This window comes from Manis pentadactyla, chromosome 4 (genome assembly GCF_030020395.1).
Source record: "Manis pentadactyla isolate mManPen7 chromosome 4, mManPen7.hap1, whole genome shotgun sequence".
Classification (NCBI taxonomy): Eukaryota; Metazoa; Chordata; class Mammalia; order Pholidota; family Manidae; genus Manis; species Manis pentadactyla.
Window position 1 is genome coordinate 34734994 of NC_080022.1, and position 27064 is coordinate 34762057.

Consider the following 27064-nt stretch of genomic DNA (forward strand, 5'->3'; position numbering starts at 1 on the left):
AAAGGACAACTTACCCAAGTTGGCTTGGTTGCTGGCTGCTTTTTTTAAATTGTTAATTATGTAAAATACTATTAGTAACAAAAGTTATCAAGAGATTGGGCTAAGAGCTTTACATATTTTATCTCATCAAATGCTTTAATCAGCCCTGTTAAGTCCCATTATCTCCATTTTACAGATAGGAACATGAAACTCAGGTAAGTCACTTGCCCAAGGTCACATAAACACTGTAAAATAGGTTATCAGAAACCTATAGGCTTCTCTCCATTAATCCAAGTAGGCCTTCAGGAGGAGGAAGTCAATTTATCAGACACTCAATAAATATGCCTGACATACACCATCATACCTGAACTAAGAGACATTCTCAAAACCAGAAAAAGGTCATCAGTTTGCTGGAAGCCAGAAAAGGAGAGACTGAGTAGGACATACATAGAATGGGGACAATTCCCCAGAGAGCTTTTGAAAATGGGCCCTCCTCGGGTGTACAGTTCAAGAAGCTCAAAGCAAATGACATAAAGTTATGAGCCCTAAAACCACAATCCGTAACAGGCCTCTGTTTATTCCTTACTCTCTCAATAGCAAAGATTCCTAAAACCTTATTCTATAACAACTTTCCCTTCTCAAATCTTTTCTAGTCTATGAAATAGGAACTGGCATTGCCAACAGATTCTTTAGTAGACATCCTTTAGGCTCCAAGAGATGGCCAGGAAATTGGTAAAGAGAACCAGAGAAGATGTACGCAAAGATTCAGTTACACTCAATTTTTGAGTGTCAAATACTGCCTCAACGGGGAAATAGAAAATGCTACCCATGAAACTGCCAAAGCCTCTTTACTGGTTTCTCTGACTCCAGTATTTTCCCCTTCAATCCATTCCTAACACTGAAATCAGAGCAACTTTAAAACACAAATCTAGTTATCAGTCCACTGCTTAAAACCTTTTAACAGCTTCTTTCTGCTCTTACGATGGTTTGATTCAGGGGTTGGCAAACTACGGTCCATGGGCCAAATCCAGCTGCCACCTGTTTTATAAAGTTTTGCTGAAACACAGCCATGCTGATTCATTTTCATACTATGGCTGCTTTCATGATGTAACAGTAGAGATGAGCAGAGCTGAAATGTTGTGACAAGACCCACAAAGCCTAAATATTCACTACCTGGACTTTTACAGAAAACATTTGCTGACTTAGTTTACTAATTTTTTTTTTCCACTCAATATCTAATCCTAAGAGTTATAAGGCCCTGGCCTCTTGCTTATCTTTCCTGCTAGATTTAGCATATTCCCTTGCCCTCTATCCACTGAGTACTCTATGTTTTAATCCAGAGAACTTCAAACTCAACAAAGCTCTGACCTTCACACTTGGTCCCTCATCTTCATCTAAATCTAGATGAGGAGGTTACTTTCCCTGAGAACCCTCCCTGAGCCCACCAGTCTGGACTAAGGATCTTCACAGTTCCCCCACAGCACCTACACTTATTATACAGCACTCTCAGAGTATATTGTAACTGCTTCTTCGCTCTCTGTCTCTCCAATGGACTTATAACTCTGGTGTCTTCTTGTTCACCACGACAATCCAGGACCTAGCGAAGTGCCTGGCCCTTAGTTACTGAATGAAATCTCTGAGATCCCAGATTTCAATAATCAGAGTCCACCATTTTAGCCAGCCCCAATCCTTGTAAAATGGAGACAGGCTGGGATTAACCATCCACTCATTATCTAAGGTTGACCCACAACCACCAGGATCTCAAAGGCCTTGGTCAAATGCATTACCAAAAGCCAAATACATGTGCTCCTTCCTATTGTCTTAAGATGTGTATTTCTCAAGATAAAGGACTATCCTGACTCTATTTAACTTCCCTGAACCTTAAGTAGATGCTGTTGCAATGCCCTCAAAGAAATCATGATGAAACTTGATAGTCTGGATAACTCACCTCCAACTCTCACCACTCTATAGACTTTGGGTATGTTTCAGTAGTCTTTAAGCATATGGCATCTTATCAGAAAAAGCTACAGAAAAATACAATCTGCACTGACCCACACCCTCCACATCCAAATACTCATAAGGAAGAAATCAAGCCAAACTTGACCATGCAATGGGATTCTCACCTCTCCTTACTTCGAAGATGCCAAGACTGCCAGCTGGGGATGCTGAAGGTTCTGTGAGGGCTGGAAAGCCCCAATGCTGTGGATAAATACACACTCTGCAACAAGTCTATTTCAATATAAAGGATCAAATTCCCAGGGCGTTGCTGTTTGAAACAATGTAAGGGCCACACTATTCTTCAAACTCCTAAACTCAAAACTTAACTTTAGGATAACAGCTATCTATGCAATAGAACAGTGCTCATATACAGAGCTTTCAGAAGCTACTAGTACTATATTTTTGGAATGATAAATGCCATGGTCTCTAGTAGCATACTTTTCTTCCTAAGGAGGCTTATCTCCCAGAAACACTAAACATTTATAGTATCTAAGCTTGGACTGAGAACGATGGCCACGAAGTGATGGCTCTCTGGATAATCCCAGAATCCTAGTCAAGGAGGAGACACCAGTAAGGCTGACAGTATTCGGAAATCAGGAACTGAGGCTTGGATTAGGGGAAGAGTTGGTTGCCAGGAACACACAGGCCAGGCCGTACTATGATGGCCACACAGACCAGGAAGCAGTTATAGGATACTTCCGCATCTGCCTCAAGTCCTAAGAAAACGAAGGTCACCAAAAGTCCAAGTCAAATCATCAATGGACACCTAGCACATTTATCACCTAATTCAGATCTTCCAAAGGACCAGAAGTGGCAGAGTGCTCCTAAGCTAGCAACACCCTTTGCACAAAGAAACACCTTGTTTTGGAACCAGTCTATTCCTGTCCACCACTCTGCACATTTAAGACTTTATTCTACTCAGATTCCCCTGGGAAAATGCCACTCACCAACTTACCCCGCCACAAAGAAAACACTTTCGAAATGAAAGGGAATAAAAGCACTTTTATTTGGAAATTTCAAGTTGGAAGGAGAACACTCGGCCAAGCTCTATGACCTAGCTAGCCTGATTATTTACAGGATCTTTGGGCAGGAATTGTTAATGAGCTTTTAATTTGGAGTGCTTAAGTTGCCAAAGTGCTCTGAGCTCCAGTGAAGCACCACAGAATCCATGAAGGAAACCTTATCAATCACTTCCAGGCAGCTCCCTTCCCCCACCTCGCACCTCTTTGACGAAAGGCAGTGAAGTGGGTTTCTAACCAAGATCACACACACATTAGTGGAGTCACACTCCAAGTCCCTGTTTATAAATTAGCTTTTAAATGGTAGGGGATTCAGGTATAATATACTTAGTTCCAGGCACTAACCCACTAAAACAAGGCATGCTGTGTATGATAAAGTCAGAATAAAGCAGCATTTGATGAAGCCAATTTCTCATAGAAACTCTACAATCAAAAATCATTCAGCCAGTCACAACCTACTAGAGTTCAAACAGTGTATAATCTTTACCCAATGGGATTCGTGGTTTTTTACCCTTCCATAGCTGGGCGACTGATAAAATGTCTGACAAGAGCCAGTATCACAGGAGTGGCCAGAGACCTACAGAGAGGCAATGATGGGCATCATCAGTTTGCACAAACCAGCCCTAAGGACAGAATCCAAAACCCCAAAAAGGGGCCACGTTCAGCATCTTCCAAGCCAACAATGAGCAGTTATATTTCCCAAGAACTCAGTCAAGCCTCAATACAAGTTCTTGCTTTTTTAAGAAAACACTTGTTGCTGGAACATTTGCAGGAAAGCAAAGAGAAATCTAGCCAGGTTAGGCCCCTTATTCACTCTTTCCACCATTACTACCACTACTGTAGACTACAGAGGTAAACTTCTAACCTCGTGTATGTGTGTGTTGAGGAAGGGGTAAAGAGGACGTTCTATTTACTATCTCTTTGCTGGGTTTCTATGCTCTCTGGTCAAACCTCTCCGCTTCCCTAGTAATTCCTGGTAAGAGGTCAGCACCCTTAATCATCTCACCCAGTCTGTCTTGCAAAGCCCTGCCTCGCTCCCTCTCGGCCACAACGTTTCTCAACAAATCACGTATCCAGTGTGAGTACACGGGCCAGCACCCCAGGTTGCACAGACTGAGCGCCGCGACCCTCACCCCGCATGCATTACCAGGGCCCAGTGGGGGAGGAGGAGTACTTCCCGCATCACCCACCCCGGGGTGTTGCACCCAGCTCGGGCCCATCCAAGTCCAGGGGAGAGTAAGGGGAGGGGCAGGGGGCCAGGAGACCAGCCCTCCTTCCCAGGGCCGCCCCCGCCCCCCGTCAGCGGCGGGAGAGGCTGTCGCCATGGCAACGCCCCCTCCTCGGGGCCAGCGCGGCAGGCTCCCTCCAGATGCAGGCCCCGACGTCTCCCTCGGCCTCAGCAAGCGCTCAGTGCAGTTTATGGCGGCGGGTGCGGCCCGCGCCGACTGCGGCGCCGGCCAGGCAAAGGCAAGGCCAGCTCCGCCCGCTCCCCACCGCCCGTTCCCGGCCGCCTCAACAGCGGCAGCCAGCACCACGAGTCCACAACACACCGACTCACCTCAGCGCACTCTGACCCCTGCCGACGCGGCGGACGGGCGGGCGCAGTGGCCAACCGCTGCGCCCGCCGCCGGCTCCTCAGACCAATGGGCTGTGAGGGGGCGGGGCTTCTTCTCCCCAAATACTCACTCTCCCGCCGACATGCGCGCTAAGGTTGTCAAGATGGTACCTCCTCATCGCCGGCCTTATGGGGCTTGTAGTTTTGAGGTTGCACGTATTCAGAAGAGAGTACAGGGAGGGCTCACTTCTGAGCTGCAAAAGGAATTTTCTTAAAGACCAAAACTTCCTAAGACCTAGAGCGACCCAGGTCCCCCACTTCTGTTAACAACCTTCCAGTATACCCATAAGGTGAGTACAGGTTCGTAAGATGACATGTTGTATGTAAATGACACCTTCTAGTGATTTGTTCATTCAACAAGTCATTATCCACCCTCCGAGGTGGGCCTGAGGGATACCTGACAGGAGGGGGAGTTTTATGCTAAGAAGAAAATGGTTAGGTTTCTGAGGGACCTTCCAAAGGAAGAGGAATCTGCCTGTGTACGTCTCCAGAGGGAACTTAAGAATTAAAGGGATTCCGGCCTCAACTGTTAGGAGCTTCCACAGAGTCTCTGGTCAGCTGGAAAGAACTCTGGCCAAAGTCAAGACTGTGTCTCTTCATCTTGGTTATGGTTCTCTGGGAAGTCATGGCACATGGAACTGAGCTGGGAAATCCCAGCCTTGGCCTAACTCATGATGGCTTTGAGAGCCTCCCAATCAACCAGGAACATCTTCTGGAGCCAGCTTTGGTCACCAAGACCTCTGTCTGCCATCTGCATATTTCACTTAAGAAAATGACATTTTTAGGCCCTACCACCCCTGTGAGATCTGACCTTAACATAATGGTTCCTGCCTGAACTGGGATTGCATGGAAATCCCGTATCAGGGAAGGCCTTCCTTAATCCCACATAATAGGTTAGACAGATCAACTCTGCACCTACAGAATTTGCTGCATTATTTCATAATTGTCTGTTTCCTTATTGTGTCTCCCTCAGGGCGATAAACTCCTGGAAGGTAGGCATTATTTCCATATAATGCTGTATCAGTAGTACCCGCCACAGTGCTAGACATAAGGCAGGTATGCAATAAATGTTTGTGAACAAATGAGGAAATAATCAGCAGCAGGGATAGGTGTCGCTTAACCCAAGGTTAATAAAGTGGAGGCACATCTGCCCATCTCCCAATTCTTGGATTTGGAATTGGGTCTTCTTCCTTCCTTTAATGTCATTTAGACATTAATCCCTATTATCAATCAGTCAAAATATAGTGCCTGTAATAAGTGTCAGGCACTGTTTTTGTTGCTAAGGATTCATTTGTGAATAAGACACAAAACGTGTATCTTCAAGGAGCTTTTATATTGGGGAAGGGACAGCAAAAGAAGAACAGACAAATATTATTTATTTTACATAAATAAAATTAGACAAAAGAGACCCTGAGATGGCCTCTCCTGACTCTGCCTCTGATGTGACTAATTTCCTGAGGCTGGCCTGAGAATAGGGCACAGACAATCTTTTTGGCTGTAAGAAAGAGTCAACTTACACTACCTATATTGGAGGCTTTCTGTAAGGCCCAGGCCCAGTATCCTCCATGGAGCCTTCCATGGTCCCCTTGACTTCTCCAGAATGTGCTCTTTCCTCCTTGGTGTTCTAGAACTCAATTATACAACTGCCAGGACCTCACTAGAGTGTAAGTTTCTTGGACCAAGAATAGGCATAATGCATTCAAATAACAGTTTAAGAGCTCAGGGTATACTTGGTGCTTTACACCGCTGCCTGCCCCAGCATTTGGCTGCCTGAAGCCTTTGGCTCTGTTGTAATGTCCTCTATTTTCTAGTTCCTTAGAAAATAGAGCCTGAGGCAAAGCTTATGTGGTAAGACTTCATTCCAGGTCAGCAAAATCTCGTGGGGAAAGGGAAGTGAGGCAGGTCAGGAGGGAAAGAAATATAAGGTAGTATATCCTAAAGTTGACCAGAACTTCAAAAAATAACAGTTAGTTGCCCTGTCATACAGGTCATAGAGAACCATCATTTGTCAGAGAGGGAAGGAGGGAGAGTTGTGTTGCCCCACCACTCTGGTGGCCACGGGGGCACCAGATCCTATACCCTAAAATACAGTGGTTCACCTGAGACAGGAAATGACAAGAAGAGTCATAGAGCCTGTGGTTTAGTCAAATTAAGCCCACTGTAGTCCCATCACAGTGGGCTACATCAAAACCTAACCTTTCTCCCAGAGAAGGCTAAGACAACCACATGTGTTAGTAAATGAGATGATAGTAGTGTCAACTGAGTTTCCAAAAACCAAGTGGCCAAGGCCCAGGGTTGGGGGTACAGACTGGGCAAAGGAATTTTTAGAGGCAGATGAACTGAGTCTAATGCACAGATACAGATAGACCCTGGGTAGCCTCCTGGCTGCTTAAGTGACTGAGCTAAAGTGGATGTTGGGAGCAGGAACCAAAAAGGGAACTAAGTTGATTTTTCTGCTTGTGAAACCACCAGGAAAAAAAAACAGCAAGATGGCCATCAAAGCTGGGGCCTTAACCAGCAGTGGAAGGGCAGAGAACCCAGGACCCAAGGATGGTGCATGGCAGCTCCCAAACTTGGCACAGGTGAGAGAACCCAGACTGGGTCTGAAACCATTTGACCTGAGAACTGGAAGAGCTGCTTTTACCATTCAGAGGCCCTATAAGCTACATACGACAGCGTGGTACAGTTATATGTAGCTGTGTGAGTGCAGACAGAGCCTGTTTCAGGTTTGAGTCCTGGCTCCATCTGTGACTTTTGGCAAGTGACAAACCTCTCCGAGGCTTAGTTTCTTCATCTCCAGCGTGAAGATAAAGCTAGTACCTACCTGTTAGAATTAAATACAAACATGCTCAGCACAGTGTCTTAGCATAAAGAGTTCAGTAAATATTGGCTGTTGTTACTATTAATTTTGCCCCTTTCCGCCAACTCCTCTTCCCACCATGACCACCACCCAACCTCCTCGCCCCTATCACCCAACTCCCCCAGTCATCTCTAGCTGCAGGCTGGACCTGGCTGTGCCTTCTTTGCCCTGCTCTTCTTAGGGCCGTTCCCCATGAGCCTGAGCCATTCATCTCCCTGGTGACCTGAGTCTGAACTAAGAGACGGATGTGGGGTGACTGAGGCCAGGGTGGTAATGTGCTCCCTTATCTCCATGCCCCTCACTGGGGCCTAGTTAATTTTCCCTTTGATTTTAATATAGATTTATTGAAAGTTTCAGTTATCAAAACAAACTGCAGCAGCAAATTGGTGTTCTTTGCAGGCCTACAAGTGCCTATAAAGCTGCCATGCTCGGAACGAATGGCGCTCTCTGGGAGGTCAGTCATGGCAACAGGAAGACCCTGGGGACACACACACTGCAGTTTAATATTTTTCTTATTAGCCTTTTTCTTCTTGGCTATCTAAGCCTCCTCTTTATATTGGAAATCAAATGGAGCCACCTGCCCGGGGAGGCTCTCTTCCCCAAGTTCAACTCTGCCTGCTCTGTCCCCTCTCTAGTCGTAGCTTCCCTACCTCTAATCCTCTGACTTCTCCTGGCCTTTCCCACTGCTCAGGAGAGAGGTGTGATTTGCACACCCCATAGGTGTGGCCCACAGCCCTCTCCCAACTGTGGAAGCTTGGCTTGGGCTGTCCATCCACTGATCAGAGGCAAAGCATTCCTAGAAAAGATTGGGGCCTCAAGCCTTTTCCAGATCTGGTGCTCAGAAGGGAGGGGAAAATGAAGTTTTTAAAGCAAAAGAGTTGTTTTTAGAAAGGCAGACAAACAATCCTGTCAGGATCTGTTGATAATCAACAGAAGCTAAAGGGGTTGATGATGCTAGAGACTGAGCAAGTTTTCCTTCCAGCCCAAAAATTGTCTACATTCTCAGATCCCCATTACCACTCCCAGCGTGGCCTCTCCTCTCAATCCCAGCTTGATTTTCAAGGTCCTCCATTCTCTGGTCCTAATCTGACTAAGAACCAGTTTGGCTTCTTACCTCCTGTGGCTTCCAAAGCTAGAAGCACTCCCTGCCACCTCTGGGCTCAGAATCAGTCCCATCCAAGGAGGGTTTCCATGACCTGGTAACCAAGCCTGAGGACACCATCCTCTCCTCTCCTGGGCCTGAATCATTACTGGGTCACCTGTACGAGCCACATCCCAATTTCCAACATCCTCCCTTTGCCCTTAAAAATTCTCTGCCAGCAACAAGGGTTACTGCCACTCGTCAGAACTCAGACTATGACCAACGGTCCCGACAAGAACTGTGCAGTGAGAGTGGTAGGAGTTGCTACGGTCTGGATCCAGACAGTCCAGGAGCTGAATTCTGGCTTTAACACTTACTGACTCTGAGACGTGGGAGAACCTCTTTGTGGTTTCATTACATCTTGTGCTTATGTCTATTTTTATGTAAGGACCACTCTAATAAAATGATTTGCCTCTGTATTTCCCACCTACGATATTCTGAGGTCCTCAGAGAAGAGGGCTGTGTTTTAATCATCTTTATACTCCAAGTGTGTATATTTGATGAATAAAGTCACCTTACCTGGACCCATTTCCTGCACTAAAATGAAGACAATACCTGCATAACCAATGAAGTGAAGAAGGCACCACCACAGTGCCCACCCAGCATGCAGTCGGTGCTCAGTGAGTGAAGTTCCCTTCATCAGTTTTCTCCTGAGGTTGGTCATCAGCCACCAGCATTACCACCTTTTGCCTGTTCCCATCTCAGCTTTATGTTCAACTCTCTCTTATTGCCTGGTAGAGCTCTGCCATCACTGATCAGATGCCAGAATTCACCCGGGACCCTCCTGAATGGGGCCAACTTCTCTCCTCCAGGCCAGGCTCCCTCAGTTTTTCCAAACTCACAAACTGTTGCCTCCTGGAGGTTCTGTTTCTATTTCCTGGACTGCCTTGTACTTCATCTGTAGCAATGCAGATGTTCCCTACTGTCTATACCAGCTAGCAGTACCAGTGCATTTACATTAATGTTAATACACCAGTCTTGCTAATTTTAGGCCCCCACCTGCTTCTGTAGAAATACCAGTCCCCAGCGATGTTCCTTTCAAAAGCTTCAGTTGTGCCCGTGGATCAATCCAAGCTGCTGTGCTCCACTGGCTGCTGTTGCTAAGTACACTGTGGATGCTGGCCTTGAATGTGTTTGCTGGATGTGCTCTGTTCTCATCGTACCAGGATAGTGTGAGAACACGGCACCTTCTCACCAAGTAAGAAGACAACTCCCTCCATGTTACATTTAGCTAGGAGGATGTGAAGCCCACAGCAGGGTTGTCTGAGCTCTTAAGTGTTAAAGAGACAGCGTTTCCCACTTATTCATCCAGTCTTTTTTCTTCTCATTATGTATGTCTACAACCACCAGAGTAGTCAAGATAGGGTGAGATTATATAAGAGCCATCATGCTGAACCAGAGCCATGATCCCTCTCCAACCTTTAGTCCTATTGTAGGAACTGGCTCATCTGCCAGACTCTCCCCTCCTCTGTCCTTAGGTCTCTTTCTCAAGCTGTGCTAGCCCTTTCAGCGATATGGTGTCCACTGGGTTGTCCACATACCCCCACTCTTATCATGTTGGTATATACCTGACCCAGTTATGGCCTTGGTTCAAATTTACTTGTTTTTCTCTGACAAGCTTTTCAGCCCCATGTAAAAGAGTGTATTCAAATAGGTGTTTGGGTCAGGGATGTTGTCTAACTCCCCACAATGGATGTAGCCCAATATCAGTCCCAACCCACTAAGACCCCCATTACACTGCATTTTCCCCCCAAGATTTAGTGAATAAACACCTATAACTGCCTGCCACTTCCCCTACCTTCCCAGACTAGCAGGATTTTGTCCTTATACTGGACCCCTTTGGGTTTCATAGTTTCTTCTTCCTGGGCTTGACATGGCATTCAAGTCCTCTATACTTAGGGTCCAACTGGGCTTCCAGCCTTATTTCCTAATAGTTCTTTAAATCCCCTTCTCTTCCAGACCAAAGGGACTAATTATTACTCATCAAGGTGCTTTGTACTTTTCTGCCTCTAAGACTCTGCTGGTGGTGTATCCTCAACTGGGAGTACCTTCCCTATTTCCATCTCTACTTTTGAACTCCTAGAGAACTGTGTCCTGCTCCAGGAAGCACTCTCTGCTCCCAACTACTCAAGTGGCTGTTCCTTCCCCTCCTCTGACACCCCAAGCCCTATCTGCAGGTCCTGCCCTTCATGGCGCTCACTAACTCACAGGGCAGGGGCTTGCTCACCGTTCTTATTAATTTTGAGACAGTCCATGACCATAGCTGCCTGAACCTGAGAATGCTGTAGGGTTTTTAGGAGGGCATCCAAAGCCTTCAGGGGATCTCTTCCAGCAACCTCAGCTGAACTAAGAGGTTGAGCCCATACTCCTCCGACAGTATTCTTTTCCAAGATTCAACAAGTATTCTTTGAATACCTGCTTTGTCCTAGGCTCCTTGAAAGCACAGGACAAGAACATGAATAGACACTGTCTCTGCTCTTACAGTGCTTGCACTTTCATGAGGGAGACACAATGGTAAAGAAGTAAGTGTCACTCAGAGGGATAGCTGTGATCATAGAGACTGCTCGCAATGAAGGTTTGAAAATGAGGCACTGATCACAGCTGGAAAATTTTCCCAGAACATGCAACATTCAGGTCAAGCCTTAACGGTTGAGTAGGAAGGAGGCCAAGGAGTGGGGAAGAAAAGAGTAAAGAGAAGACATTCCAGGCAAAGGGAATAACATGAGCAAAACCATGAGGAAAAGAAATGGCCCATCTGTGGATGGGAAGAAACTCAGTACTATTGGAGCAGAAAGTTAGCAAAGGGAATAGTGAAAGAGGAGTTTGAAGAAGTAGGCGAGGGTTAGATCATGCCTAGGCTTAGAAGCAAGCCTTCTTCATGTATTTGGACTTGAATTTGAGGGCAATAGAGAGCCACTGAAGGTTTTAAAGCAGGGCAGTGACCAGGGCAATTCTGTCAGGTTGGTACTACTCAACTTCAATGTGCATTCCAATCACCTGGGAATCTTGCTAAAATGTCAACTGTGATTACGTGGGCCTGAGAAAGGCATCAGATTCTCCATTTCTAACAATGTCCCTGGAGATGCTGATGCTGCTTGTCTGCAGACCATGAGTGGAGGACCCAAGTGTTAGATAGTGTAGTCTCTCTGGCCCGCCTTCCCACCTTCCCAAATGCTTCCACTCACATCTGCAAGCACAGAGCATTCTTCTTCCTACTGAAAATGGCTCAAGGCTGCTGTGGCTCTTCACTTTTATTTAGCATCTATATTTTAGAAGCCATCGATTGAATATTTGCTCCATGCCCAGCAAAGAACCAGGAGCAGGGGGTTGGGGACTGGGGGAAGACAAAAAGCAAGACATTTTCCTGCCCAAAAGTGTTTGGCATCATCTATGAGGCATCTTTTCCTGAGCTGCCCTCTGCCAGCCCTGTCATAAACATGGTAAATGAAGCCTGTCTGGCGGTGCTCCCTGGGGCCCCACTGCTTCTGCAGCCCTATCCAGAGATGAGCCCGTTTATCCCTAATGGTTGTCTCTGACCTCTAAATCAATTCCCTATCGGATAAATTTCTAGTCCTCCCCAACCCTCCTCCCAATCCCAGGCTATGTCAATTTGTAGAACTGGAGGCAGCGTATGATGACAGAGGTTACCAGCCCAGGCTCTGAAGTCAAATTGCCTTGTACTTCGTAGCCAGTACTTGTGGTTGGGTGACCTTGGGCAAGTGGCTTAACTTGTTTAGGCTTCAGTTTTCTCATCTGTAAATTGGTGATGATAATTCTTCCTGTACCACAAGGCTGTTGTGAGAATCAGAGGTGACAGTGCATATAAAGCACAGCTCCTGAAACATGCAGAGAGCCTCCAGTAACCATTAGCTATTGTTTTTATAAATACAAATACCTGTGTGTATAGCAGCTTATCAAAGCCTTTTTGAAATCCTTTCTAAGCAAAAGTCCCTGTCATCCCTTTTCCACCTAGATGGCTTTTCCTGCTTGCATCAGCCCCTCCCTAATGCTGGGGAGGCAGAATGCCTCCTTGGAGGGTCAGCGCAGAGAAGCTCTGCTGGATGAGGTTTCGGCACCAAAGCTGAGGCTCCATGTTAGAGGGGATGCTTTGTGGATCTCCTCCTACCTCAGTCCCATCCCCACACTGTTCCCTCTGTTCAGGGTCACCCAGGCTGCCCCTCCTCTGGCTGCAGGGAAAGAGGCGGTTTCAATCATTCATCTGAATGTCTCTATTAAGCAGGGTTTTATGACCAGGACTAGACAAGAAACAAGGTCTTTTAGTGTAAAAACATGGTTCCCCAGGCTTGGCCCCAGGGGACCCATCCTGGCACTGCTGCTGCCCCCAACTATGCTGCCCGGCTCTAGGTGGAGCAGGATGATTTTACCGTGCCTTCTCTCTCTCTCTCTCCTCCTTCCCTTGATCCTTCTAAGAGCCTGCCCAGAGCTTTCTCTTCCAAAGAGAGGAGCAATGACTTGGCATCTGGTGGCAGCCACAGGGGGCCCCAGGGCTGCCTGTTCTAGGCCTGCACCCTGAGTTGGAATCATTATCCTCATCACCGTCTCTTCACGACCAGCACAGTGGAGTCAGCATATGCTCAGACCCAGGCCTGGGCTCTCTGGTGGTAGCAGGCAGCCCAAGGAGCCCAGTGCCTACTGCCTCTCACCTGTACCCATGCATAGGCAAGGCCAACCCACTCACCTGAGGAGAAGGGTTGAGGCTCCCAAAGAACCAGAATCAAAAACCTCAGAGGGAGCGTATTCACAGAGCCACCATTAGAATACAAGTCCATTAGATAGCTGGCATGGGAGGATAAGAAAGTGAAACACAGAGGTCAAGGTACAGGAGAGACGGGTCACCCAACACAGTCCACTGACCACAGCCCTGTTGATCCTCAAGCCACTGACTTCTATTTCCCACTGTGCTACGTGAGGCCTTCTCACTAGTCCTGGTATTTCCCTCTGTTTTAAGACTTATCTTAAACCTTTCTACTTGGGCTCCCCTGAGGTAGGCTGGCATAGAGGGGAAACTCAAGCTGTGAAGCCAGGTCAATCTGGTTCACGTCCTGGCTCTACCCTTTCTAAGCAGAGTGACCCTGGGCAAGTCATTGCTTCTGCCTGAGCTTCAGTTTCCACCTTTGTTCCTGTAGGTCTTGAGGACTCAGTGAGGCAGCACACGCTCAGCTTAGGTAGGAGCCGGAACACAGAGGAGGGAGAGGGCATGGAGAAGGGGACTGGGAGGACCAGTCCTCTTCAGGCATAGGAAGGAAGCCTCTCTGCCTAAATGCAGGGGGTGTTCCTCACTCTCCTCCCTGTGGGCTGTGGGTAGAAGGGCCTTGACCAAGGAGAGCTGTGAGAGCAGGGGGGCCATGGAGGGAATGCCAGAGCAGCTGAGGGCAGCACAAAGTCAGAGTGAGTTAGCACTGGTCCCAGGGGCTGCATGAGCCAGGCAGGCTTTTACAGAGATATCCAGGGAACAAGAAATACCAGCAACGAAGTTGTCCCATTAATAAATAAGAAGGCGGGAAATTAATGATGGTCTGAAAATGGCTGAGCTACTGAACTCGTTCTTTAAATCTGTCTTTAACAAGAAAAATAAAGAAAAAAGATTTGGCCAATTAGGAGGTAATGAAGACATTGTAGAAATAGCACCTGACAAAAGTACACATGGGGGAGAGGGGGAAGGCACTGGGTGAACATCCAATGGCCTTTCCGCAGCCCCCTTAGAAGAGGAGTGCCCAGGAGGGGAGAACAGGCCCCAGGAAGGAAATAGGATGGGGAGATGCCATCTGGGCTTAACTGATGTCTTTCAGGAGCTTGTTGTGAACCAGGCAGGATGCTCCACCTTCTCCAACTTTGTCTCCTGGGAAGGCTGGAATGAAGGTGAGAACTGGGGTGGGGTTGGTGGGGAAGTGGTGATGAGGGGCAGATGGAGGTGACAGAAGAATCTTCAGAGGAGGGATCTCTAAGAGCAGGGAAAGAGCAAGACCCTGATTAGAACCACAGGAAGACTAGGTCCCTGGTAAATTTGGGGTAACCTCCTTTAGGGAGTCTGTGCCTATAAATGGGAGAAGGGAACAGGAGAGGAGGCATGGGAAGGAAGGAGAGAGAAGCCAAGAGGGGGACCTGGGGTCTAAAGGAGAGATGGCAAGATGATTATATGGAGGAAGGAAAATTAGAGCTGGTATTTGGGCAGGGCTTAGGGACAGAGCTGGGTGGACCGTAGGAGGGAAAGGGGCCATTCTGCAAATTTGGGGCAGGGTGGGGGCACACTTCTTGCCAGCTCCAGCACTCTACTGAGGTGTGGATGACCCACCCAGTGAGCAGAAAGGCAGCTTGAGTGACAAGTGGCAATAAAGTAGACAGGTCACAGGTTGAGTGTAAGCAGAGGGGCCTCAAGAAATAAGAGAAGGGTGAGCTAGAAGGATGAGGGTGATAAAGAAGTAGGGTAGTCTTTCTGCCAGGATGAGCTGCAGTGGTCAATAGGCTGGACGCTGCTCTGCACATCTTGCCACCAAGGGTCACTGCTGCAAAAGTACTCATCCCCCCATTGTCTCTGAGGAGCTAGGGACAGGGTGGATGCCTGTGAGACTAGCAGGGTCACAGAGGAGCTGATTTAAAAGAAGACTATTGGGAAGATCTATGCAGGGAGGGAGGAGAAGATCTTGAGGAAGAAAATCCCCTCTTATGCACAAATGAACTTGGTCCTATGGCTAGGAAGGGAACCCTGTGCTCCCTTTCCCAGACCAGGGCCCCCTTCCCTGAGCCCCTGGGTGTCACCTTTGGACTAACCCACTGCCCAGGGAAGTGAAGGCCCACAGTCCCCCAGGGGTAGAGATGGTCTGGCTCAGGAAGCTCACCAGCTCCAGAGTCTGTCCTGAAATCTGGTTCCAGGAATCAATCCAAAGTGGCTGGGCCACAACACTGACACCGTCTGTGTAGGGGTGCGGGGGGTCCAGGCAATGAAACTGCAGGAGAAAGAGAGGGCAGTCAGTGATGAATAGGGGCAGCCAGCGCCTCGTTAGAGGGGGCTGTGGAGAGGATGGCCGCTGCAGGGATGAGCCCTGGGCCTGATTTATCATCTTCAGAGCTGATCTGAGCGAGAGGGGTTAAGTAGCGAGTTAATGAAATCCGCAGATGCTGCTAAATGGGGAGAGCTGGGAGCACTGTGCGGCTGGAGGGGATACAGGGAGGGAGGCAGGCAGGCTGGCCACTGAAGAAGGAGATTCATCTGGAGGAGAGACAAGATAGACATATTCCAGCTGAGAGGAATCCTGTCACAGTCTCTGAAATCCAGTTTTGGCCAGCCAAAAAGAAAGAGGTTAGACAGCAGGGATGTAGGCAGAACCCAGGTCCTGTTCCAGGGACGCTGCCAGTCAAGCTTTATGGCCCCCTGCCCCAATCCCAGTGGGCTTCAGCAGACATTCTCAGGGTGGTCCCTGAGCCCCCAGACAAGGAGGTAGATCAGACCCTCTGCCATCTCTTCCCCCAGGCTGAGTGGTGAAACAAGTAACTACAGTTTGCTGCGCTAAGTGCTGTTGAGCAACACAAAGGAGGGTGCAATTAATTCTGACAGGGGAGGGCATGGAGGTCAGGATGACATTAAAGCAAGGCTTGAAAAATAAGGATTTTACCAGGCAGAAAAAGGAAAAGAGGGATTCTGGGCAGAAGGAACAGCATGAGCCAAGGCCAGGAAAAGCACAAGGGAAGCCAAGCGAAAGGGAGCTGACCTGGCAGAGATGCCTGGGGCAGGGAATAGACAAGGGGAAACCAGCCAAAAGCCCTGTGTGCTCCAGCACTGGGCTCAGCTCAGCACAGTTGGTGTTGTGTGAGGCCAGAGCAGCGGCCCAGGTCCTGCAGCGGTCTGAATGTGCGGGACAGGCAGAGGCGCCACAGAATCCTGGCCAGGAGAGCTGCTTTGGTATGCCAACTGCATGCTCTACCTCTGACAGTAGACCAGGACCCCCGTTATAGGGCTGACCCAGGATTAAATAGAATCATCCATAGAGCTTTTGGCACAAGGCCTAGCACACAGTAAGTGCTTACTTAAGCCGTTATTATTTTGGTCATTGGTATTTCCAGGCTGGGCCAGGGGTAGGAGCTCCAAAATGAATCCCAAGAGCAAGCAGACAAGTGGCTACTTAATAAGTAGAAACTTGGGCCTGTGAGGCAGGAGGTAATCAATTGCCCTAATGATGAGTTGGGTTGGGTGCTGCGGAAACATAAGGGCCCAGAGATCCCTGAGAAGGGGAAGACTGACATACAGGCTTAGAGAAAGGAACTTGGAGAAACAGACTTTCACCACCTCTGCCCAGATCCTTGGGTAGCTTTGGAAGCAGGGGAGAGCAGTGTGTTCATGAGGATCGTAGAGCCAAGCCATCTTATCCTTCCTCCAGCCCTCAGAGCTGTCCTGGGAAGATGAGTACAGCCTTTCCTACAGAGGCCCTCCCTTCTCTACTCTTGTCCTGAGCAGCAGTCCTCCCCTTGCAGGAGAAGGGAAGTGGCAAGGGTCTAGTGACAAGACCTCTGTTTCACTCCTTTGTATTCTATACTAACGAGATACTCAGTGGACATGAGATGAAGAACTGAATGAACTAGTGAAAACCTTGAAGCTCTTTGGCACAGCATAACACAGACATAGCTAGGGAAGTCTCCCCCCATGCCCCCCAACTAAGACACATATGCGCACACGTACACACACAAACACACAACCCTTTTTCCCATTCTAGCTCATGGCAGCTAGCATGAAGAGAATGGCTTATAGTGTAGTTTCTTAAAGAATAGGCCTTAGAGCCAGACAGTGGTAGGATTCTGACTTTGCTCTACTACTTGCTATCCGTGCTCCTTAGGAAGTTACTTAACCTCCTTCAGTCTCAGTTTCCTCCTCTGTAAAGTGGTTATAATAACAATAGTACTGCCTATTTTGTAGATTATGTGGTTTTAATTAATAATTCATAGTAGTTTATGTAAAGAGCTTAGTACAGTGCCTGCACAGAGAAATGAACTTATGCAGATGGAGTAGGATTCAATAAAATTAAAACAGTGGTAGAGAAAACATCTTAATTCTCCCTTCACCTCCACTTTGTATCCCTTCAAACCTTCTCAGTGGGCCTATAATACCCCCTGCTGCTACATGGGTTTTTTTTTTTTTCAGATCCTATAACTTTATTCTTCAGTAAAGACTGAATTCTGAGTTTCCTTTGCATACCAAATCATATGGTTAGGCAGGCCCAGTAACAATCCATCCTAAGATGAAAGAGTGTGCATGACTGGTAAGCATAAGCAAGCTGCAAAGCTGGTGTCCCAGACTCCCATGTCATCTCCCACTGGTGCACCCTTGCCCCTCCTCTGCTCACACCTAGCTTGTATGGAGGGATTCCTTGTGACCAGGAAGTAGGAGGGAAAAGCCTTACCTTGGTTCATGGGTTGCTCAGTATGTGGGCACAAGCTGAAAAGGGACAACAGCTACACTGAAAGACAACGGTGAGGGAGAATCTACCCAATGGGCAGAGTACTGGTCATCTACTTTGTGTGGGAAGAAAAGTGACTCAAGGATAGAATATATATGGACTCATGGCAGTGGCTAATGACTGGGTTGATTGGTCAGGGGTCTGGGAGGAGCAAGATTAGAAGATCACAGACAAGGGGGTCTGGGGTAGTGGCTGGTGAATGGACATATAGGAATGAGCACAAAGTGTGAAGATCTTTGTATCACATGTTAATACCCACCAGAGAGTGCCCGCCATGGAAAGAGCACTAACCCATCAAATAGACAAAATGACTCAGCCCACTGACATCAGCCAACCTCTGTCACTGGCTACCCAATGTCAGCACAATGAATGCATGGATGAAGTGGCTACGATGGCAGGGATGGATGGAAGTTACGCACAGGCTCATCAGCACGGGTTCCTACTTACCAAGGCTGATCTAACTACTGCACTGTGGAATGCTCAGCCTACCAAAGACAGAGACCAGTACCAAGCGTGACCCCAGCCATGAGAAGATCAGCTGGCCAGCTGGTGGCAGGTTGACTATTTGGGGCCCTTTCCATTCTGAAAGAAGCAGAAATTCAATATGACAGAAATAGTACATATTCTGGTTATGAGTTTGCCTTTCCTGTCTACAGAGCTTTAGCCAGAACTGCCAAATGAAGGCTTATAGAGTGTTTGATCCACCAGCATAGGATCTCTTATAATATCCACCATGTCAGACCAAGGGACCCAATTTACAGCAGAGCAGGTGTGAGAGTGAGCCCATGACATAGATGCAGTGGCTGTGTCACACCACAGCACCCAGCCTAACTGAGCAGTGGGGTGGCCTGTGGAAGGCACAGCTGGGACACCAGCTAGGAGGTGACACTCTGTGAAAATGGGGCACCAAAACTATGGACAATTTTCCCTCTAAGGGACATTTGATTATGTCTGGAGATATTTTTCATTTTTACAACTGGTGGGGGAACGGGGAAGGAGAGGCAGTGCTACTGGCATCTAGTAGGTAGAAGCCAGGGAGGTGTATTTTTGTACAAGAAGTCCCCCACCCCCCACCCCATGAAGAGTTATCCAGCCTGAAATGTCAGTAGTGCTGAGGTTGAGAAACACTGTTCTGGGGCACATTGTACATTCTAAATCAAAGATCTTTATATGGAGATGTGTCCCCAGTGGGTCCAGAAACCAAGGTCCCAGTAATCCACTTGTGGAAGTTGTGGGATGCTGGGCTTTGCAAATTTAGAGAAACTGATTCCCAAAGGGAGACACTTCTGTTAGGAGACACAGCAAGAGACCCATTAAACTATACAATAGGGCTGCTACCTGCATTCTGTAGGTTCTTCAGACAAATTGCCCAACAGACAAAAAGAAAAGTCACTGTACCTTGGCAGCCAGAGGTAATTGACTTTGATCATCAGGAGGCTGCTGTTACACCATGGAAGCAGTGAGGTAAACACTTGATACATGAGCATTGATTGGTACTCCTATTCCCTAATTTGATAATATAAGGACAAACACAACAACCCCAGCTCCAGGACGGCATGGTGACCAGCCTGAGATCCTTCAGTGACAAGAGGCTAGGTCATGCCACCAGGTAAGCTGCCCAGATGGACAGATGTGCTAGCTGAGGATAAAAGGAATCTAGAGTTGTGCTTAGAGAAGGAATAAAATGGATATATTGTGACCCAGGGACCAGCTACAACAGTGGAGTTTGTAGTTCATTCTGCAACCTTCCTTTTCTAAGTTTCACCTAGGAACAGAGGCCCACTGAAATCCTGGAGGAGATGCTCTCAGAACCAACATGAAAAAGTGAATCCAAGTAGTACTGGGGTAGGTAGCAGTGGATGCTGTGGTCTCTGCCTAGACTCCCCTTTAGGAGTGAAGTACTTACCCCTTCAGATGCTGGGAGTGCTGATAGCAGATAGCCCTCAACTGCTAGCCCTGTTGGGGGATTGCCACAGTTAAAGAAAACTTCCCGCACCTCCTTCCAGGGACAATTGACTCAGTGACTGATCAACATGGAACTTAAAGATACAGCCGTTTTGTCCCAACTCCAGGTAATTTTGAAAGAGCGCCTCAGCTCTAGAGCTCCCTATGGGATTGGCCAAAGCCTTTGTTGGGACTGTGTCACAATTTGACTTCTCCCTCTGCCTAATCCTGCTTCCTTCCATTGGTGTTGATCCCAAGAGCACTGTCTGAAAAATATCCTGCATGCTAGCATTTTTCACAGAATCAGCTTCATTGGGTACACAACCTACAATAGTCAGTAAACAAAATAAGACCTCTGTCCATGTTGAGCTTACATGCTAGGTGTGGGAAGTAGGCAAAAAACAATAAACATAATAAATAAGTAAATCATTAAATATATTGGAACATGGTAAGTGTGATAATTTCTAAGGAATACAGAAAAAATAGAGCAGTGTAAGGAGATCAGTAGGGCCTGGGTACAGGAGTCAGCAGACAGGATATAGTATTAAATCAGATGTCAAAGTAGGCTCATTGAGAAGATGAGATTCCAGTACAATTTGAAAGAGGTGAGAGAATTGAACAAGTGGATATCTTGAGACACTACAGGTAAAGAGAATAGTAAGAACAAAGACCCTATGGTAGGAGCCAGTGTGTTTCAGAAGCACCCAAGAGGCTGGAGAAGGTAGAATAGGGTGAGCAAAAGGGAGATACAGCGAGAGGAAGAGAAATTGGAGAGGTAATGTGTGGGTAGAGAGTATGGTTGTACAGGGACATTTTAAGGATGATGGCTTTTGTTTGAGTAAAATGGAAACTATCTTATTCATCTTCCTCCAGGAAGCCCTCCCTGACTCTGGTGCTTTCTCTGTGCTCCCACAGCCTCCTGGACTTCAGCCATGGTTGCATCTATTATTCTCTATTGTAATCGCCTTAGTGTCTGTCTGTATTACCCACTTAATGATGAACTCCATAAGGACACATAAGATTGCATTGGTAATAGAGGATCATTGTGAGGATATAGATGGAAATAAGGAAGTTAAGACATATAGCCACACAGTGAAACTTCACAGAGACCATAAAAACTTGAGAACTGGAAGGTTGTTCAGGATACAGGATAGTTCCAGAAATTAGATATTTTCATTGTTGCTGCTGAATGGTTATTTGTTGATCTCCACTCTTGTATTTCACCATTATAGTCACTTAGTACTCTGTCCTTGCTTGTGTAGCACCTAATACTTCCAACCAACATGAGTTTATATTTTCCAAGAAAAAGGACCTAATTGGTTTGGCCACACCCAGTCCATAACTGTTGAGCAGGGCTTTCTTGCTAGGCCACTTCATGGCTCTGGCCAGCCATAGATTAGCTACCTTGGGGTCAAGTGTCCATCCCTGTTCCAGTTAGCTGTGGTCAGAGTAGTCAAGTCTCTTGATAGAAAGCATGGTCATTTATATATGAGAAAGCACCCAGAGCCCCTTCTCCTGGGAAGGAGCTGTGTACGTAAATGTGGCTGTTATTCACTCCCCAACACAGATTCCTCTCTAGTTCAACTTAGCACAGTGACTAGCAAATAGGAAACATCAATAAATCAATCATTCTTATATAAAGTCCACCCCTCCCAAGAGTCCAACACAGTTGTGGCACAGAGTAGACAATAATTATTTTGGAGTGGAAGGCTAGTGTGTCCAGATAGCACAGCACAGAAAGAAGCAGTTTAAGGTAATGGCTTGCATGTGGCTTCTTGCCATAGACTACTTGAGTTCAGATCCCAGCTCTGCCACCCAGCGTAACTTTAAGCAAGCTACTTAACCTCTCTGAGACTTACTTCTTACATCTGTAAAATGAGACCACAAATGACCCCAATGACGTAGGAACATTGGGTGCATTAAATGAGACAATGTGTATGAAGTACAAAATACTTTTCTACAGTCCTTGGCATGTGGTGATGCCTCAATATAGTAGTGTTATTGTTTTCCTTTGTGAGACTTATGCTAATGAGTATGGAGCTCTAGGCTAAATACTGGTCTGGAAGGCAACAGTCACATCCCACCCTCAACTGAGTGAGTCAGGGGCCTACCACACAGAGCTTCCTAACCACACACTGATTCTGAGACGGGCAGTGCTATGGTCAGCAGGCTGGAGCCTCTGTCCTCTCTGGGCCCCCACACACCAGGTTACAAGTAACCTGAAGTTTATGGGTCATCTAGGCAGCTGTCACTGGCTTTAGCAAAGAAAGCCACTATGAAGGGTATACCCCCAAAATCTTTCTGGGTCAGTAATAAACATATTAGTTACTGGGCAGTCAGGCTATGCCCTCAATCTCCTGAAGTGATGGGTGTCCAGTAGAGAATGGTGGAAGGGGAGAGGGAGAGAGAGAGAGAGAGAGAGAGAGAAAGGAAAGAGTACATTGACCACAGTCAAGGATTCTGTAAGTTATAATCAGTAAGTATCTAGCTGATCTAGCCAGGCCAATCTTATTCTATCCAGCATGGAGAAGCCATCTGGTCACCACATCTAGGTACACAGGGATCAATAACAAGGTCAAAATGAAGATAGCTTTCTGCGTATTTATGTGAAGGTAGACATGTTTGAGATTGTGGATGCATTCCAGCAAGGCAGGGTCTGGCCTTATATCCTGTGAGCCCCACTCCAGCTGGCATACAGACTGGGAATTGAAAGCTGATAAAAGGTGAGGTGGTTCTTCAGCACCTCTTAACCATGAAGGGCTCCCATGGAAGGGACTATGAGAATGTTTAGGGAAAGGAATGAGAGTAGTTGCCTTGGCTTGGGTTATGTTGAGGAGGCAGAGGGTGTGGGCAAGGAGACAGAATGGAGAGAACAGAAGATGGAGACACTGCTGCAAGCTGGGCCCTCAGTAGACTGTGCAAAGAACAAGGAGAGTCCCCCAGTCGCCAGAGCACCCAGTGGCCTGCGCATGGGCAGGGGCTTCGCTTCAGACTTTCTGGGGCTGTATGGCTGGGCCTCTTGGTTCCCTGCAGGTGTTCCAACCGCTACAAAACCTGCTGTGCCAGCCCTTAAGAGGACCACACAGCAGTGCCAACTCCCCCTGCTGTGCATAGCACCTGGTGGCTTTGAGGCGCACTTATCAAGGGAGAAGTTTCTATTAGGACACCAGTTTTCTCTTTCCCCCACAAATTCAGCTATGAATTTCCTTTGAGGAAATGGTACCTCAGGCACCACCAGGGGGCACTAGGGCCTCTAGGCACCAGGGGCCAAGAAAGGAAATCCCCTAAGCCTGAAGGCCCTAGGTCCAGCTGCTGAGCCCCGTGCATCAGCCCCCTCCAGCAGAACCTTGGTGCAGTAGATCACAGAGATAGTGCTGCTGGCTTATCTAACGAGAAATGAGAGGACTGGGCCAAAGAGCCCTATTTCTGTCCAGCCCTACACTACCTGCCATAAAATTAAATGATCACAATGAGTACATTAATTACCTGACATGAATGCTTTAACATAACAAAATTATTAGCCATTTTAGATTTAGTGTTTGTACAGCACTTTATATCTGCAAGGGCGTTGCAATAACTTCCCCTGCTGAGGGTGCATTTTGGGCCCTGAACGACATCCTGAAGGGTTTCTTCTGGCTAGCCAGCTGTCTGGCCTCTGCCACAGCTGGTCCGCCGCCCTCCTTGCCTTCACTGACTGCTTGTCTTCTTCTCCAGCTGCCACCTGGCATCTCCTCTTGACAGCTCCCTCCTCTGCTCACCACAGCCCTTTTGCTCAGAGTGCCATGAGACAGTTTCTTCACTTGTGCCCAGGTTGCCTACCTGATCCTGCATCAGAATTAACGGGCTATGGGGGGCAGCCCTGAGCAGGGCTGCCCTTAGTGCCCATCAAGTCTTTCACATTCTGGCTGCAAGTATGGACACACGATGGGCTCTGCTCATAGTATAGACTCAGAGTTTAGGGCCTATTTTGCTCAGACTTCACAGGAATTGACTGCGTGTCCTGTAAGATCATTTGCATTGTGTTCACTGCACCCGTACCAGAGCAAGCCCGTGGCCCAGTTGGGGGGCGAGGATGGCACTGAGGAGACTCACCACTGTGCACATTCAACTCCAGACTGGATGGGATATCACAGGAAACTTCACTAGTAAAACCTGTTGCAGTTGGCTTGGGTGTGAAATCTGCTTCCCCGGGCAAGGGAGATCAAAAGCCCCATTGATGGATGTCTGTGTACCCAGCTCTCTTTGCTTGCTTTCATCTTCCTTCCAGAAAGAGGAGTAAACATTCAGCTAGTGAGCACTGCATGTGTTCCCTTGAGGAGTGGTAAGGAATATCATTGAGAGCAGACAAGACCACCAATGAAGATATTCATGGGGATATTGAGGGTCTCAAAAAGGAGCAAAATGAAGGGCATTTGTAGCAGCAGGTCCAGAATGTCTATGTAGGAAGGTCTTTGAGGCAGCAGCCAGTGGCTGAAAGGCAGCTGGGGGGTACTTACCAAGAAGCTGCATTTGTATAGCTTGTATGATACAGATCCATTACATTTCCTAACATTCTTTTAGTCATACTTTTCAAAAGTTAAGATAAAGTTTATCTTACTGTTTTGTAAAGTAGTGGTTCAGAGCAGAACTCAGGAGCTGGATTGCTTGGGTTCAGATTCTGGTTTCCCCAGTAACCAGGTAGGTGATCCCAGACAGGGACTTTAGCATCCCTGTGATCCTCACCTATAAAATGTGGATGACTATAGTACCTACCTAACAAACCTGTTATGACGATTCAATGAGTTAATTCATAGAAAGTGTTTAGGATATAGTAAGTTCTCTTTACTTGCTACTGTTACTTATTAGAAAGAGACTTCAGAGATCCTAGGGGCCTATGGTGCCCAAACTGGGCATTTGGAGGTCAAGTTCTAAGTCATTGAAAGTGCAAAGGAGGTGAGGAGAACAACTCAGGATTTAGGATAGGAGTAGTGGGTATGGTGGGGTGCTGAGGAGACTTCTGAAAAAGTCCAGAGAATTCCATCTCCTGGGGGTCATGGGAGGGACAGGGCTGGGTTCCAGGTGATCGAAGAGCCTCAGCCTTTCAGCGTACATTAAATCGTGGGGCTGCCTGACACCCCCTTTGACTGGACTAGATGTTATACCTGAGAGTTAGTGCAGACAGTGGTGTGTTCTATTGCCTTCCCCACACAGTCTGCTACACCAGTGGGAGGGGGTGTGGCAAGGGAGAGAGGAAGGTAGGAGAGAGCCAGGGGATGGGTGGGTTGTAGGCATTGCCCTGGGACAGGACATCTTTGTGGTGGGGAAGTGGCCTTGTACCCTGTCCCACCCACACCTGAGTGTCCAGGCTTTGGAGGGAGGGTGGCTCTCAAGGCTACTCACAATTACTGGCTAATCAGCCGGCCTCCTCCCACCTCTCCTGCTGCTCTCAGGTTCTATACTTCCTAGAGCCGCAACCCAAGGATGGGGGAGCAGTGACCACTCCAGAGAAGGAGACATTCCAGTTCCTGGCCCTGACCTAAAATAGTATTGGGGTGGAGATGAGCCTGGCAGGCAAGGAAACCTGGCCCCTAAGTGGGTCCCACAAAGGCCCAGGCCCATGGACTTGGGGGGCCTTGAGTACCTCACCCTACTTTTTCCCTCTCCAGTGAGACAAGGGGCTCTGACATGCCTCCCCTGAAACAAGCCCATTTGAAATTGTCTCTTCCTGTGGTTGCCACAAGGAAAATGAGGGAGCAGAGCTGAGTTCTAGGGTTTTGCTTTGTCTCTTCTAAGCTTTGGAACCTTAAAACTGAGATGACCAAGCCCCTGGTTCTCCCCTATGCTCCAGATGCACAGTAGGCTCACTCACCATGTAAGTGAACAAGAAGACCCAGATGTACATGTTTCTTCCTTGGAACAGCTTTTTCAGGAGGACTCTGGACTAATCATTAGACCTTGTTACTTGAGGCAATCCTCTAGTGTAGGGATCTTCAAGGATAACTCCTTACATCAGGAGGAAACTATTAGAGTAATAATTTATGTGTGTTTTTAATGTAAAAAAGAAAGAAATTGGATTTTACTGATATTCAAAATGCATATTGAGACAGGCACCCTGTCTTGCTAAGTCACTTGTTACCTATTAAGTAGGGGACATGATGTATCCTGAGGGGAGAAGGGGGATTCAACAACATGAGAGGTTGACAGTGGTGCTTATGACATACTGCAGTTAACATGTGCCCAGCTACGATTTACTGATTAGATTAACTAGTTTTAGCTAAACATCTTCATAGAATAGACGCATGGTTTTAAAAGATTCTTGCAGGGGAAACATAATTGTCAAATAATACAAAAGAATGCAAGCACAAGCAATCACTTTTACTCCTAGTAGGAGCTCTTAGTCAGATTATCAGATAAAAACAATTACGAGCTATCAGACCTGACAAGAAGTTAGCAAATACTTTGGAAATTATTAAGAATATTTCAAATATGGATATACATACATTATAAGGAATCTGCCCTAAGTATATGCTGTACCTTGAGATATTAGCTGATGGTAGTAGTTTAGAAATAAATAGGAGATTATCTGATTAAAGATGGCAGAATAGGAAGGCAAGACAGAAACCTCCTTCTAAAACACGCAAACGAGGAAAATTGGTCTTGTTGGTCAGCCCAACAAGAGGATATAACCATTATAAATATCTATGCACCCAATTGAGGAGCACCTAAATATGTAAAACAAATGCTAATAGAATTAAAGATGGAAATAGATTGCAACAAATTTGTTTTAGGAGACTTCAACACACCACTCACATTAATAGACACATCAACCAGACAGAAAATAGATAAGGAAACAGAGGCACTGAATAATAAATTAGAGGAAATGGACCTAACAGACATCTACAGAACATTCCATCCAAAAGCAGCAGGATACATATTCTCCAGAATAGATCACATACTAGATAGACCACAAGAAAAGCCTCAATAAATTAAAAAAGATCAAAATTGTATCAAGCAGCTTCTTAGACCACAATGGTATGAAACTAGAAATAAATTATGCAAAGA

At 47.0% G+C, this 27064-nt stretch overlaps 1 protein-coding gene across 11 annotated transcripts in view; it reads right to left on the minus strand.

Moving 5' to 3' along the window:
• ERI3 (ERI1 exoribonuclease family member 3) overlaps positions 1-4631 on the minus strand; it is a 128523-nt gene extending 123892 nt beyond the window's left edge. For 3 of the 11 annotated variants that reach the window (XM_036892818.2, XM_036892816.2, XM_036892815.2), the window contains exons 1-3: positions 4187-4548; positions 3484-3573; positions 2103-2178 (exon numbers count right to left, since the gene is read on the minus strand). In XM_036892818.2, the coding sequence (XP_036748713.1) occupies positions 2103-2178; positions 3484-3573; positions 4187-4321 (301 nt within the window). In that variant the 5' untranslated portion in view covers positions 4322-4548. The other 8 variants (XM_036892821.2, XM_036892822.2, XM_036892819.2 and 5 more) reach the window with 8 other exon arrangements.
• Between the last annotated feature and the right edge of the window lie 22433 nt (positions 4632-27064).